This window comes from Nycticebus coucang, chromosome 14 (genome assembly GCF_027406575.1).
Source record: "Nycticebus coucang isolate mNycCou1 chromosome 14, mNycCou1.pri, whole genome shotgun sequence".
In the NCBI taxonomy this organism is placed as follows: Eukaryota; Metazoa; Chordata; class Mammalia; order Primates; family Lorisidae; genus Nycticebus; species Nycticebus coucang.
In genome coordinates, this window is record NC_069793.1 from 56672728 (window position 1) to 56688182 (window position 15455).

The 15455-nt window shown below is 43.1% G+C and overlaps 1 protein-coding gene across 2 annotated transcripts in view; it reads right to left on the reverse strand.

Annotated features, from left to right (window-relative positions):
- Positions 1-10856, reverse strand: part of TUB (TUB bipartite transcription factor) — a 90521-nt gene extending 79665 nt beyond the window's left edge. The window contains exon 1 of one of the 2 annotated variants that reach the window (XM_053561525.1): positions 10619-10856. In XM_053561525.1, coding sequence (XP_053417500.1) covers positions 10619-10674 — 56 coding nt within the window. In that variant the 5' untranslated portion in view covers positions 10675-10856. The remainder of the gene's footprint in view (positions 1-10618) is intronic. The other variant, XM_053561522.1, reaches the window with a different exon arrangement.
- Positions 10857-15455: the final 4599 nt, after the last annotated feature.

Genomic DNA, 15455 nt, shown 5'->3' on the forward strand with positions numbered 1-15455 from the left:
TCTGTTTAACAACTGGTGTCAAGACAATGGGTTTTCATATGCAAAAGAATGAAGGTTGGACCACCACCTCATACCATATAAAAAATGAACTCAAAATGGATCATTGACCACAAAACACTTAGAAGAAAACAGATGAATCTTCATAACCTTGAATTTGGAAATGGATTCTTAGATATGATATTAAAAACATAACAAAAGAAAAACAGATAAACTTGATTTCTTAAAAATTAAAATTGTTATGCTTTATAGGACCTTATCAAGAAGGTGAGAAGATAATCTACAGTATGGGAGAAGATATTTGCAAATCATACATCTGATAAGAGTTTAAAATACAGAATACCAGGCATTTATGTTCATCCTGTATACGAATAACTTCGATAACAGCAACAAAAAGACTACCAAATTAAAAAATGGGCAAAGGACTTGAATAGACATTGTTCCAAGATATAAGTCATCAATGAACATGCAAAAAGATGCTCATTTGTCATCAGAGAAATGCAAATCAAAACCTCAATAAATGCCACTTCCTAGTTTATAGTAGGATGACTACAATAATAAGAATAATAACCTAGAAATTAACAAATATTGGTGAGGAGGGGGAGAAATGAGAACCCACATACATTGCTGGTAGGAATATAAAATGGTGCAGCCTCTGGAGAAAAGAGTGTCGTGTTTTTCCAAAATACTAAACATAAAATTATCATCTGATCTAGCAACTCCACTCTAGGTATATAGTGCTCAAAAGAATTAAAACAGAGTCAAACAGATACTTTCACACCAATCTTCACAATAGCATTTTCAAAATAATCAAAAGGTGGAAATGATTTAAGTGTTCTTAATAGGATGCAAAAATAAAATGTGGTACATTCATACAATGAAATAGTATTCAGTCATAAAAAGAATTAACTTCTCATCCATGCTACAATATGGATGAATCTTGAAAATGTCATGCTAAGTAAAATAAGCCGGAACAAGAGTAAAAATGTGATTCCATTTATATGAAATATCTAAAACAGGCAAGTGAATCAGAAGTTGCTAGAGGCTGAGGAAAGAGACAGCAAGTAGATTAGAAGTTACTAGGTGCTGAGGAAAGGGATGAATGAGAAGTTCTTTCTTTTTTTCCATTAGCAACTCATTTATTAGAAAAATATACACTGACTTTTAACAATTGGGCTTTTGGGGGGTTGTTGTTTGTCCAAAGAAGGAAAATTTCTATATTAGGCGGTCTAAAGAGTGTGAGACCCTCTCTAACCAAATACACAATCAGGGAAAAATTCTCTGTTTCTTAATGAGTACAGATTTTCTGTTTGGGGTGATACAAAGGTTTTTGAAATAAATAGTGGTGATAGTTGCACAACATTGTGAATGTAATTGATGCCACTGAAATTACTGAAATGGGTCATTTTATATATATATTTTATTACAATTAAAAAAAACTCCAGCTGTATTGGTATACATTAGCCATGAGCAACTGGTCATTAGAATTAAAAAAAATCATTTATAATATCATTAATACATGTAATACTTAGAGATAAATCTTAAAAAAGAGGTGAAAGACCTATATGTTGAAAACTATAAAATATTCCTGAGAGAAATTAATATCATCTAAATAAATATATATATCATATATACCGGGTTCATGAATTAGAAGGCCTAGTATAACTAAGATGTCAGCTCTTTCCAGATTGATCTAACAAAATCCCAATTAAAATCTCAGCAGGTTTTTTTTATTGAGAGGTGGGGGATAGAACTTGAAACATTCATTGACAAATGAGTGTTGAAAAGTGAAAAATGAGTGTTAAAGTGTTGAAAAATGAGTGAAATTGAAAAGACCTAGAATAGTCAAAGCAACTTTGTAAAAGAAGAACAAACTTGAAAGTCCTAAATTACCTGATTTTAAGACTTATTGTGCAGCTGCAGTAATCAAGACAGTGTGTATTGGCATCCATAAAGACAAACAGATCAATGGACCATAACAGAAAGTACAGACATAAACTTACAATAAGAATAACTTGCTCTCTATGAAGGTGCAAAAGTGATTCAGCAGAAAAAGGAAAGTCTTTTTCAACAAATAGTGTTGGAACAATTAGATATTCAGATTTTTAATGAACCTTATACCTAATACAAATTTTAACTCAAAATGAAACACAGACCTAATTTAAAATGTAAAGTTAGAAAATTCCTATGAGAAAAATCTTTGTTACCTCAAGGTAGGCCATGATTTCTTAGCTAGGCCACCAGAAGCACAATCCATAAAAGAACAAATTGATAAACTGTAGTTAATCAAAAGTAAAAACCGCTACTCTTTTTTTTTGAGACAGAGTCACACTTTCTTGCCCCTGGTAGAGAGCTGTGGCGTCACAGCTCACAGCAACCTCAAACTCTTGGGCTCAAGAGATCCTCTTGCCTCAGCCTCCCAAGTAGTTGGGATTATAGGCACCAGCCACAACTCCTGGCTATGTTTTAGAGCTGGGATCTTGCTCTTGCTCAGGCTGGTCTCCAGCTTTTTAGTTCAACCCAAGAACTACCCTCCTTGGCCTCCAAGAGTGCTGGAATTACAGGCATGAACCACTGCGCCCAGCCCCAAAGCCACTACTCTTGAAAATACATAAGAGAGTAAAAGGAAAGCTACAGACTGGGAGAAATATTGCAAGTCATATATCAGATAAAGAATATGTATCTAGAATATACAAAGAACTTTCAAAACTTAGTAATAAGGAAACAAACCAATTTTAATATGGGGGAAATATTTTAACACACACTTCTGCAAAGAAGATATATCGATGGCAAAAAAGGGTACATAAAAAGGTGCTTGACATTGTTAGTTATTAGGGAAATGCAAAATAAAATCAAAATGAGGTACTACTACTTGCCTAATAGAGTGGCTAAAGTTGAAAGACTGACTATATAACTGCCACTGTACCAAGGATGTGGATGAACCAGAACTCTCACACACCGCTCATGAGAATGTAAAATGGTCAAACTACTTTGGAAAAGCTGGACAGTTTCTCAAAAAGGTAATAATTTAATGTATGCCTACTGCATAATTCGACCACTTTACTGCTAAGTATTTTTCCAAGAGAAATAAAAATAAATGTCCACACAAAGATTTGTACAGGAAGATTCATAAAAGCTTTATTTGTAATAGCCAAAAGTGGAAACAACCCAACAGGTGACGGGTAAACAAACTGTGGTATATCCATGAATACTACTTGGCAATAAAAAGAAATGATCTATTGATTCATGAAACAAATGGAAGAATATCAAAACAATTATGAGGGGTGAAAGAAGTCAGAGCAAAACAAGGGGTTCATACTGGAGGATTCCATTTACATAAAATTCGAAGAAACACATTAGATTAGTGGTTCACGGAGGATGTGGGGTTTGGGAGGGGAGCGGGAAGAAAGCATTACAGAGAGGCACCATGACACATTGGCTTCCTTGCTGTTCCCAGACACACCAGAAACACTCCCATCTCTTGTTTCTGCCTGTCTACTTGCTGCTGCCTGCCCTCGCACATTCTTCCCATTAGCCACGTGATTTTTTTCCCTTGATTTTTTTCATATCTCTCCTGAAATATCACCTCATCATAAAGAATTTCCTGGACCATTTTATACGACACAGTACCACCATGTAGTCAGACTCTCTCCGCGTTGCTTTCTCTTCTTTGCTCTTATCATATTATGGAAGTGACTTAGCACTGACACTTTATATATTTTGTCTACATCTATTTCCCCTACTAGACAGTAAGAACTACAAGACCAGGAACTTTGTTTTTTGTTGTTGTTTTTGTTGTTGGTTTGCTTTTTTTTTTTTCACCATTCTGTTCCTAGTGCTCCAACATTGCCTGGAATTTGAGAGGTGCTTAGTGAATTCAATTCATATTGAATGAATGGACTGCCTTCAGAGGTAGGTACTATTATTATTATTTTGTAGATGGGGTTAAGTCACTTGTCTAAAATCGCATGACCACTATTGAAGGAACTGGGCTTCAAAGCCAGGTCACTTCTGAGTAGTTATGTTATTCTGTTGCAAAGTCTGAGAGGCCAAGCTCACAGACAAACATAATTATAAAGCAATGCCATTAAAGCAACTGCCTGTGGGCACAGAAATCAATTCACTCCTAGAGGACAATCTGATGATAGCCCAAACTGGACACTAATAAGCTTTCTCCCAGGAGTTTGTTCTGATCAAATAATCAAATGTGAAAAAAGAATGTTAAGTATACAAGGATGTTTATCATAGAATTGCTTGTAACAGCAAAGAATTAGAAAAAAACAAAAAATGCCCCCACCAGGGAGTGACGGAAGTGGAGTCAGAAAGTGACAGGAGATAATATCTGATGTGATTAATGTGTCCCAAAGGAGCAGGAAGTGTCGGATCTGTTTGCTTAGACTATGGGGGTGTGAATGAGGGGTCCTGACAGTGAGGCAGGGTTGGAAGAACACTGTAGGGATGGGAATGAAGCTAACCAGGGAGATGCAGAAAGACTAAGAGAGTGTGTAGGTGGCCTGGCTGAAGATGAAGCCATGTGGTGGCATTCCGCACAGCTGTGTCGTTTTTGTGGTAGTGTTCTGGTGCCACAAGGAGAAAGGGGATGGAGGTTCTAACCAGTACTAGAATCCTTGCAGGGCTGGAGTGCTGCCAAGCATATGTGAGGGAACAGAAAGTGCTGGAGTGAGTGATTGAAGTAATCTACCAGGTGGTACAAGCTGGGAAGGGAAGAAGAGAGGCCAGGAAAATGCTGGCAGGCCAAGAGAAAATGAAGAGATGAGGCACTAGACAGCTCAATGGCGTGGCAGGAGCAATGTCTGAGGGAGGTACCTGAGGGCCATGAGTAGAATGTTAGAGTGCGTGAGAGCACAAGCAAGCAATTCCAGGTGTCAGCATCTAGGAATTTAGCCTGTGAATACTGAAGAGAAGTGTCCTGAACAGGTAAATCTGGAAATAGTTAGTGAAGAGTGCTACTTTCATCATTGACATGGGCACTGAAGCCTTTTAGGAAAATGTCTGGAGCTTGAGTTGAGACAAAATGGTTACTGAGGTGCCAAGCTGCTGAAAAAAAAAGTAGTATATGGAATTATACTACATGGTATATGGATTAATAAAATGTAGTATATGGAATCCTCCTACTCAGCCATAAAAAAAGATGGTGACGTAGTATCTTTCATAACAATCTGGATGGAACTGGAGACCATTCCCCTAGGTGAAGTCCCTAAGAACGGAAAAGCAAACACCACGTGCACTCAGTCCTAAATTAGGACTAGTTGATCAATACCTATGTGCTCACGGGGAAGCAAAACTCAACAAAATATGGTTAGGGGAGGGGAAGATGGAGAAGAATAAATTCCCACTCAACAAGTACCTTGCCCGGGTACACTGCACACTTTCTGGGTGAGGGGCACACCTATAACTTTGACTTAGAATTTCCAAAACAAAACTAAGTAACCCTGCAGGTTATGTCTCCGACAAAGGTTTAATAACCAGAATCCACAGAGAACTCAAACGTATAAGTAAGAAAAGAACAAGTGATCCCATCGCAGGCTGGGCAAGGGACTTGAAGAGAAGCTTCTCTGAAGAAGACGGTGCATGGCCTACAGACATATGAAAAAATGCTCATCATCCTTAATCATCAAAGAAATGCAAATCAAAACCACTTTGAGATACCATCTAACTCCAGTAAGATTAGCCCATATCACAAAATCCCAAGATCAGAGATGTTGGCGTGGATGTGGAGAAAAGGGAACACTTCTACACTGCTGGTGGGAATGCAAATTAATACATTCCTTTTGGAAAGATGTTTGGAGGACACTTAAAGATCTAAAAATAGACCTGCCATTCAATCCTATAATTCCTCTACTAGGTATATACCCAGAAGACCAAAAATCACATTATAACAAAGATATTTGTACCAGAATGTTTATTTGTACCAGAATTCATAATTGCAAGTCATGGAAAAAGCCCAAGTGCCCATTGATCCACGAATGGATTAATAAATTGTGGTATATGTACACCATGGAATATTATCCAGCCTTAAAGAAAGATGGAGACTACCTCTTTCATGTTTACATGGATGGAGCTGGAACATATTCTTCTTAGTAAAGTATCTCAAGAATGGAGGAAAAAGTATCCAATGTACTCAGTCCTACTATGAAACTAATGTATGGCTTTCATATGAAAGCTATAACCCAGTTATAACCTAAGAATATGGGGAAAGGGGAAAGGGAGGGGAAGGAGGGAGAGGATGGGCGAAGGGAGGGTGATTGGTGGGATTACAATTACACCTATGGTGCATCTTACAAGGGTACATGTGAAACTTAGTAAATGTAGAATATAAATGTCTTAACACAATAACTAAGAAAATGCCAGGAAGGCTATGTTAACCAGTGTGATGAAAATATGTCAAATGGTCTATAAAACCAGTGTATGGTGCCCCGTGATCGCATTAATGTACACAGCTATGATTTAATAATAACAATAAAACTATGTAACCCAAATGTACATACACCTATAATATTCTGAAATAAACTTTCTTGAAGAAAAAAATGGACCAACACCTGCTTTGTGTCATTTTACACATGTCATTTCATATTATGTTCATAACAATCACTGGTACAGATAAGAAGATACAGACAAAATGAGTAGATTCGAAGAGCTCAGGGTCAACGTCAAGGTTTTGAGGAGTTCATTTGGTTGGCAGGATGCTGAATAAAGAATATAGAATTATCAGTGAAGGGTCTGATTTTGAATATGTTGAGTTAAGGGTTTGGGTGGAATATCTATGGACATGCCCACAGGCATTTAGAGAAGTAGGGCTAAGGCTTGGCAAAAAGGTTGAGGTTGAAGATATGGATTTCTATGTTAATTCAGTTTCTCAGTTGATAACTGAGACCAGGGTGTAGCCTGAGAATAGAATGAAATAGAATGGAATGGAATAGAGGAGGAGTGCTTTGGAATGTGTTCACATTTGGACAGTAGGGATCAAGAGGAGTCAGAAATTTAAAATATGTAGGCAGCATATTGTGGTAGATTGCAAAAGTGGCCATAAATTGTATGCAGCTCTTCCCATCAAGAGGTACAGTTAATTTCCCCACCCTTGAGTGTGGGCTGGCATATTTTACTTACTTTACTAATACAGTGTGGCAGAGTGATGTTGTACAAGTTCCAAACCTAGGTCTCAAGAGACCTTGTGGCTTCTGCCCTCTCACTCATCACCATGTGAACAAACCTGAGCTAGCCTGGAGGAAGACGAGAGAGCATGTGTAGAGAGGCGCAGTTGTTCCATCCTTCCCAGCCCAGGCACCAGATATGAGAGCAAGCCCAGTCTGGCGCAGACCACAAAAACTGCCTAGCTGAGCCCAGCCCAAATTGGGGATCCACAGAATCTTATGCAAATTAACAGTTGTTATTTTAAGGTACTAAGGTTATAAGTGATTTATTATATAACAATAGATAACTGAACATAAAACATCTTGTCTTTTAAGTTTATTTTTATTTCAAATTAATATGAGGGTACAAATTTTTAGGTTACATTGTTCTGACTTCCAGGGTAAAGTTCCATTTGTAAAAGAGCCTCTCACCCAGGCGGGTGTTATACACCCTCACAGTGTGCACATTAGGTGAGATCCCACCTCATGCCCTCCCTCCTTCTGCCAATCATCCTCCCTCATCCTCTCCCCCTCAAGCTTCCCTCTACCAGGAACTAGAGTGATTTGTTGTTTTTATGAGCAACAAATTAGTGATTTGTTGTTTTTATGAGCATGTAATAGTTTATATATTTATTTCATACTAGTATGGAGTACATTGGATATTTATTTTTCCATTCCTGGGATGGATACTTTACTAAGAAGAATGTATTTCAACTCCATCCAGGTAAATGTAAAACTGTAAAGTCTCCCTCTTTTTTAATGGCTGAATAGTATTCTATGGTATAAATATATCAACAGTTTGTTGATCCATTCATGGGTTGATGGGCACTTAGGTTGCTTCCACGACTTATAAACACATGAAAAAAATGCTCATTATCTTTAATCATCAGAGAAATCAAAACCACTCTAAGATATCACCTGACCCCAGCAGGATTAGCCCACATCACAAAGTAACTGAACATAAAACATCTTAAATGCACTTGAGGAGAGGTCAGCTTGGATGCTGTTTCCCAGGTTCAAAAATGTGTTGGGGACAGAATCCAAGAACAGGGTTGGAAAGTGAGGGTTAGCGACTGGTGGTGGTTATTATAAAGTGGGTTGTGTGTGTGTGTGTGGATGCAGTAGAATAACAGAATTTCACTTTTAAATACCTGTGTACCCAATGAATATGCTGCTGGTATAATATTTTTAACAACTTTATGGAGGATTGTATAATTTTTCAAATAATTCAATGTGTGTCTTAAAAACCAAGCACTCATTAGAAATAGAGGTGGGTGGTATGAACCGGTGATTTCAGAGAGTAGCCAAATCAACTGCATCACAGTCAACTGGAAAGTTTTATACAAATATTGAGTTTAGGGTCCTACCTCTGAATATTCTGATTCAGTTAGTTTGGACAAAGGTAAGCCCTGTGTGAAGGGCTGTATGTGAAGGGTTGCTACAGAGTGAGAAGAAAAGAGTTCTAAATATAGAATTTCAGGATATGTCTTTATTTAAGAGTCTAAAAAGGAGAACAATAATTTTCAAACTGAGCTTCTAACATTTACAATATTTATTAATAAAACAGTAGAAGGTACCACTTCTGCATTATTACTATGTCCCAGGCAGTATGCTAAGCCCTATTTATTATCTCATTCAATATGCATAACACTTTCCCCTTTTACAGATGAAGAAACCGAGGCCCAGAGAGGTGAAATAGATTGTCCAAGGATGGGTAGGTGGAATCAGAATTTGAATCCAGATTGTCCAATTCAAAAATCTTTCTGATTTGTTTGTTTTTGCAGGAAAAAATTAGTTATTATATAGTTCAATTTAAATATTTTCTCTCATATGTGTATCAGACCTTTGGAATATGCTACAACTTATCTCCAGCAGACTGTGAGCTCATCTGGGGGAAGGAATTATGTCTTTCTATCTCCTTAACTCCAGGGCCTACATGGTTTCCATCGGCTACATGTTTGCTGAATAAGTGCAAGAATGTGTGATTTTGAAGGAATCTGAACACAAACTTGTAGGCTTTGTTATTTTAAGTTTAATATTTCAATAATGTTAGAGTTCTCCCTAGAGAGCACCATTTGTTCAAAGGGACAAATTTGCTGGAATTGTGAAGTGGACAGCAGATTGATAGGGTTGTACACGGAAGAGGTGATGAGGAAACAGAAAATCAATTCAGACGGTATTTCCCAAAAGAAGGCAAGTAAGCTAAGAAAAGATAGACTAGTTGCACCCCTCTTGAGGAAGGCGACACGGTAAACTTGAATAGGTTTACAGGCAGAGCAGAGATCCTTAGGAGGGGAAGGTGAAAACAAGACAGGTGGCGGCCACAGGGACCCAGCCACGGTGAGGGGCGCTAAGGGAACCAGCTCAGGAAGGAGGGACACCTGTTCCTCTGAATGTAAGAAACAAGGGCTGTCAAAGAAGCGAGAGGGTTCTTGGCAGAGTGAAGAGAAGGCAGGCCGCAGGAGCAGGGCTTCAGGGAGGTGAGCACAGCGTTGTCCAAGTTTCTCCTCCGGCCCTCACGGTTTAGGGCCGTGGATCAGAAAATTTAATTCCAGAATTCTAGAGATCGATATGGGGTTAAGGAATTAAAAAAGAAAAAAAAAAACCCTCATCTTCATGGTTTCATTTTAAATAGAGGAATGACATTCAACATACTAAAAAAGGTAGGATGGACATCATCTCAGAATCAATTTCCTTGGCTTTATGACCAACTCATTCCGTTGTCCTTATTTTTCTCATTTCGCCAGGGAGAATGATTCCTTCCTGCAGTACGAGTGCGGGGGAGCGCCGCTCCAAACCGCCCACGCCGCAGTAGCTTTCTATCCCCGCGGGGCGGGCGCGGAGCCTGCAACCCGGCGGGCGCTCAGTACCTCTCTCGCGCGGCTCCTGCGCCCCTGCAGCCGGCCTCAGGCTGCCATCCCGCCCCGCTCAGCAGGCACTGACGGGAAGGTCCGGGGCAGCGAGCTGGGCACTCCACCCCAGGCCAGCCTTCGTCCCCGCCGCGGGCCCGCGGGGAGCAGACCCGGGCAGCAGCAGTGCAGTGCGGGCGCATCCTGGAGCCCAGGGACGCCCCTGCGCGCTCCACCTGGCCGGGCCCACCCCGGCGCCTGCCCCGCCCCGCAGCCCCAGCGAGGTTCCAGCGCTCACGGTCCACGGCTGGGTAACCCGAGTAGGGTGTAAGGGGGGTGCGGGTAGAGGTGACAGCTCACAGGTCTCACGCAAGCATGCCCTCCCCCGACAGTTCTGCGCGGTAAATGTGAGGACACCCTCGCTGGGCTCCGGCTCAGATATCTGAGGCTTCAGGTCCCAGGTGCCTGACAGTCCAGGACCACCCTAGGGTCTGGGTGCTCAGGCCCGCTCTCATCCCCAGAGACTGGCTTCTCCCGCAGGAGAGCAAAAAGTCTGCGGACGCCCACGCAGGGCCACCTGGAGGGGACCCGCGAAGCCCATCCTTCCGGCGGGCGCCCTACCTGTCGTAGCTCCAGCGGCTGTAGGACAGGGTCCGCTGGCTGCTGACTCCCTCCATCGCCGCCTCCCGGCTCCGCTCCGGGCTCGGAGGGCGGCGGCGGCGGCTGCGCTGGGCTCCTAGCTAGCTTGCTCGCTCGCCGCGGGCCTGGCCGGCGCGCGGGCGGAGGACTGTACCATTCGCCCCCCCGGGGGTGACCCCCCGTCCGGCTCTGCCAATGGCGGAGATGAGCGGGCTGCTGGGACCCGGGCCCACGGGGCCCCCTCCCCCGCGTTCGGGTCTCGCGGGGGCGCGGCTGCTGCAGCCTGGACGGCTTATTTATTTATTTCCGTTGTGTGCTCCGGGTCGCCATGACAACCGCTCGATCTTTTCCCAGCGTCACTAGAGCACCGCTGCTTTCAAACCTTCCCGGGACAGGGACTGCTAAGAGGCTGTTCCTTCCTCGAGTGGCCTACGAGTCTAGGATACGCTCTCCTTCGGCGGCCCATTCTGCAGAGCTGCCTCCTCCCTTCTATCGTGGGAGTCTTCATCTTATCAGCGACCACCCCCCCCCCCCCCGGCCCACTGCTAAGTTCCTCCCCTTCTCAGGAATGGCAATACCCATCCCCTAATTTACTAGATTCCCACCGTCTCTTCCCCCTTCTTCCCCCACCAGCTTGGCTCGCTTCCTTACTGGGAATGGAAAACCACTCCTCCCTTCCTCCCCCTCTGGATTCCCTCAGCCCTGCTATCTGGCATGTTGTAGCTCTCTTGAGCTCCAAAAACCAAGCTCTGTAAACATTCCATTTCTAGGCCATCTTGTTCTGTTTATGTCCCTTTGTGCTTTCTCTTCATTATTACTAAAAATCCTCTGGAAAAAATCCAGCTGTCTTGTCTCAGGCAGGGGAGAGTGAGTGACAGTGACCTGACTGTGATGGAGGGAAGGCCATGGACAGAGGGATTCCCCTGGTAGGAAGAGCCAGCTGGTGCCTTCCTGCCTGCCCAGCCCCTCTGTCCCTCCTCTTCCCTCACCTTGGCTGCTAGCTTGGGGATTTGCAGGTATAATCTTCTTGCAGAGGTCACCGGAGCCTAAGAAGGACCTTCCAGTGCAGCTGTTGTGGGGCGGCCAGCCAACTTCAAGCCAGGGTCAGGGTGGGGTAGAGATGCCAAGGTTCCTGGGGGGAATGGTTTGAGCTGCACTAATCCAGGGCTCCTGTGGACTCCTGAGGGCTAGAACTAACTCTGTGGTTTACAGAGGTTGCAACTGGCAGGGCACCTGTTGCCTCCAGCCTACAAATGTGTTTTGTCTATCCTGCATAGCTTTTTTTTTCATTGAATAAATTGATGCCACTTAAAATTGGGAGATTAGAAAGATCTAGCTTTCCATTTTCTCTTGAAAACTAAGAAAATCCAGCAACTCTGGGCCTGCCTTCAGCAAGGCAGGCATAGGGCAGAGAAGTGGCTATTCTCTGCTGAGGGAGCAGGGAGCCTATTGTTTTCCTGCACGCCTCAGGCCCTGGCCAATCAGCTTTTCTTACTTACATAACATACCTGCTCTCTATAGGTTTTAAGTTTGCCTTCCCTGTGAGATACAGTCATCTCTGTAATCACTGAAGAGACACCCAAATGCATCATGAACCAGTATTTATCAAAGGCCAGGTACTTAACAAAATGCTACATGTACCAAGAAGTCACTGTTAATGTTTCTTGTGGAGTTTACAGACTGACCTGCAAGGACTGACCCCCAAACAGAACTACTGTTTCTGAACCACATCTTGATAGTGAGACTCTTGGCAGACCCATGACCTCAGGAGTAGTGAATTGGTATTCCAAAATCAACTTGTCTCCACTGTGTGAAGTCTTATTTCATTGTTTACAGGTAGGGGTCAGGGCTGAGCTTTCTTATGTGGAGAATGTGCAGGAGTTTGTGGGTCTCCCACAGCAACTGTAGGCCCAGAAGCTATCACTCCTGACCTGTATAAGACAAGACCCAAGGATGTCCTTTCTCCAAAGGGATGATAGTAAAGTAATAGGACATGAGAAGGCCCTGCTCCATCCAGCAGCATCACCTCACCCCAATCTGCTGCTAACTCAGAACCAGCAGTCACAAGGCCTTCCCAGACTGACCTTGGGCACAGCTGCCAGGCTCCACTAGTCTGTTTTAGTGAGGCTACTGGATGTGGTAGTAATAAAGGTTCTGTTTCCCCAAGGAAGCATTTAGTTGACAAAAGATCAGAGTCTGTAGCTATAAGATTGCATAGCAGATATACAGGGCTCCTAGGCCTTATCTTCAAATCCTGTTACCTGCTAGAAGTTCAAACAAGAAGTCCAAGGCCAGCTGACCTGAGCAGGGCTGAAAGCTATAGAGCAGCTGTACCCCAGACATCTCTAGAGCAACTCTGGGCTAAGCAGATGGAAGAGCCTAATGAAACCCCAGAGATAGGACCCTTGACCACTATCAATGTTGGGAATGTTCTGTAGGAGGGAGACATATGACAGTTTGAAAGCATGGCCACAGAATCTTTGCCATTCCTCTTATTGAGAAGTAAGGTATATGTTACCTCCCCTTTAATCTGAGGTAACCTCAGCTATGTAACTTCTGAGGTTAAGTACTAAAAGGCCCTATAGCATCCCCTTGTTCACCGCAGCCCTGAGCCACCATGTTAGAAGTCTGACTACTGTGAAGCTGCCTTGCTGCGAGAAAGCCCAAGCTAGAAGAAAAGGTCATATGTAGGTGCTTCAATCGACAGTTCCAGCTGAACCCACTTTTCAAGTCACCACAGTCAGACATACGAGTGAAGAAGCCTTCAGATGATTATAGCCCCTGGCCCTTCAAGTTGTCCCCAGCTGCTTGAGTCTTCCAGCTGAGCCCCAGATATCACAGAGAAGAGACAAGCCATCCTGGCTTGCTGTGCCCTGCCTTGACTCAGAGAATCTGTGAGCATTAACCAGTCAAACAGAATTCATCTCAAAAGAGCTGGTTCTTTTTCCTTGAAAGTTGATTAGTGGGCCTTTTGCTTATGACGGAAAGGCCCCAGGTAGTCTGCAGAGAAGAGCTGAAATCTGCTTAGTTACAGCAATGGGAATTTAGGGGTTGGCCTCTGGCAGCTAAATGATGCCTGGCTGGAAGTGGGAGAAGAGGTAATACAGGAGAAAGGCTTGCATAGGAAGAGAAGGTGAAATGGCAGAAGGCTAGAGTCTAAGAAGGAAAGTAGCTGGTGAGAAATTCCTGGGGCAGGGATGGCCAAGGAACTTGAAGAATGAAAACGTCTAACATTTTATTTGAAGTTGGTTCCTGCCCTGTGTTGCTGCTCTACTATCCCCAGATCTTCAGTAAAAGTCTGACACGGATACGCTATCAGCGCCTCTGAATGATATTTTGGCGAATGCAGAAGGTGGAGGTACTGCTCACATGTGGGATGAAGTGGAGTAGGAGGACAGCAATCTTAGCAGCCTGCTGGAGACTGAGGGGTAAGTTGGGGCAGGAATGCAAGGCAAAGCTCACCAGGAGAGCGTACCCACTCCAGGATATCTTGGGCATATCAGCGAGGGTACTCAACTTCTCAAAATGAAAAGACAGAGGCTAGAGATAGTTTATTTGGATTATAAAGGAAAGTATAACCTTAGAAGGCTGGAGGCTTCAGTCAGTCTGTGAAGATATTGGACCACTGGTCCTGGAATGAGGGGCCTGGCTAGTCTACAGCAAGGTGGAATCCCTCAGCCATGTCAAGGCCAACCTTTCCAGCATGTTTCCGAGACAGCAAATAAGCAATGGAGAAACCCAAAACTAGGATATAGGACTAAGGGTCCACCATGGCAAAATGATGAACAGGAACTTGGGAGTCTATGTCCCCAAAGAATAAAACCCAGAAGGAAAAATCCTCTGGTTCAGCACAGTTGGAGAACTACAGAGAGAAACCATCACCTATATTAAAATAAGGTCTATAGTCTCAGAGTTATGGACAAAGGCGCTGCTAGCTAGAGCCAAGTGCACACCACACTGTGCCCCTAATGCCACCTTTCCCCTTTAGTTTCCATTTCCACTGCTACATGGACACAATGCTTCCCTTAAATGCTCTGGCTGTTCCCTTGGTGCTGCTGTCAAGGGCTAGATATTAAATATTTCATTAAGTTTAGAGGAAATACAGGAAAACAAACAGAGCCATCACATGAAATTCATAAATGCAGTGTCTAGGACCCTGCACCCTTCCCTGGGCCATCGGCAGATACCTGTACTCTGATTGCAAAAGATGGACTCACTTACATCTCTTCCCTCAACATCCTGATAGCTGCATGCCCTAAGTCAAGAGGTGAACAGAAATGGTTCTGTTATGAGATACGAGCTTTGTGTGCAGATGACCAGCACTTTGAAGACCTCACCAATTGAACCATCCTTACTCCCACACTCATGGGAGTGGCGGTGGCTTATCCATTAGAAGCCAACTGAATAAACACTTTGCCATCTTACCTACTCTTCCTTGCTATGGACTGAATATACATGCACACACACCCCAAATTCATATGTTGAAACCTAACTCCCTCAAGTGATGTTATTAGGAGCAGGAGGCCTTTGGGAGTTATCAGTCGTAGGAATAGAACCCTCATGAATAGGATTAATACCATTATAAAAAAGGCCCAAGAAAGCCCTTTCCACCATGTGAGGACACAGCAAGAAGACAGACATCTATGGTCCAGGGAGCAAGCCCTCGCCAGACACTGAGTCTGCTTGCATCTTGATCTTGGACTTCTCAGACTCCAGGCTGTGAGAAATAAATGTCTCTTGTTTATAAGCCACCCAGTCCATAGTATTTGTATTACAGCAGCCTGGGCAGACTAAGATAACCCCCAATCCCATCCTCTAT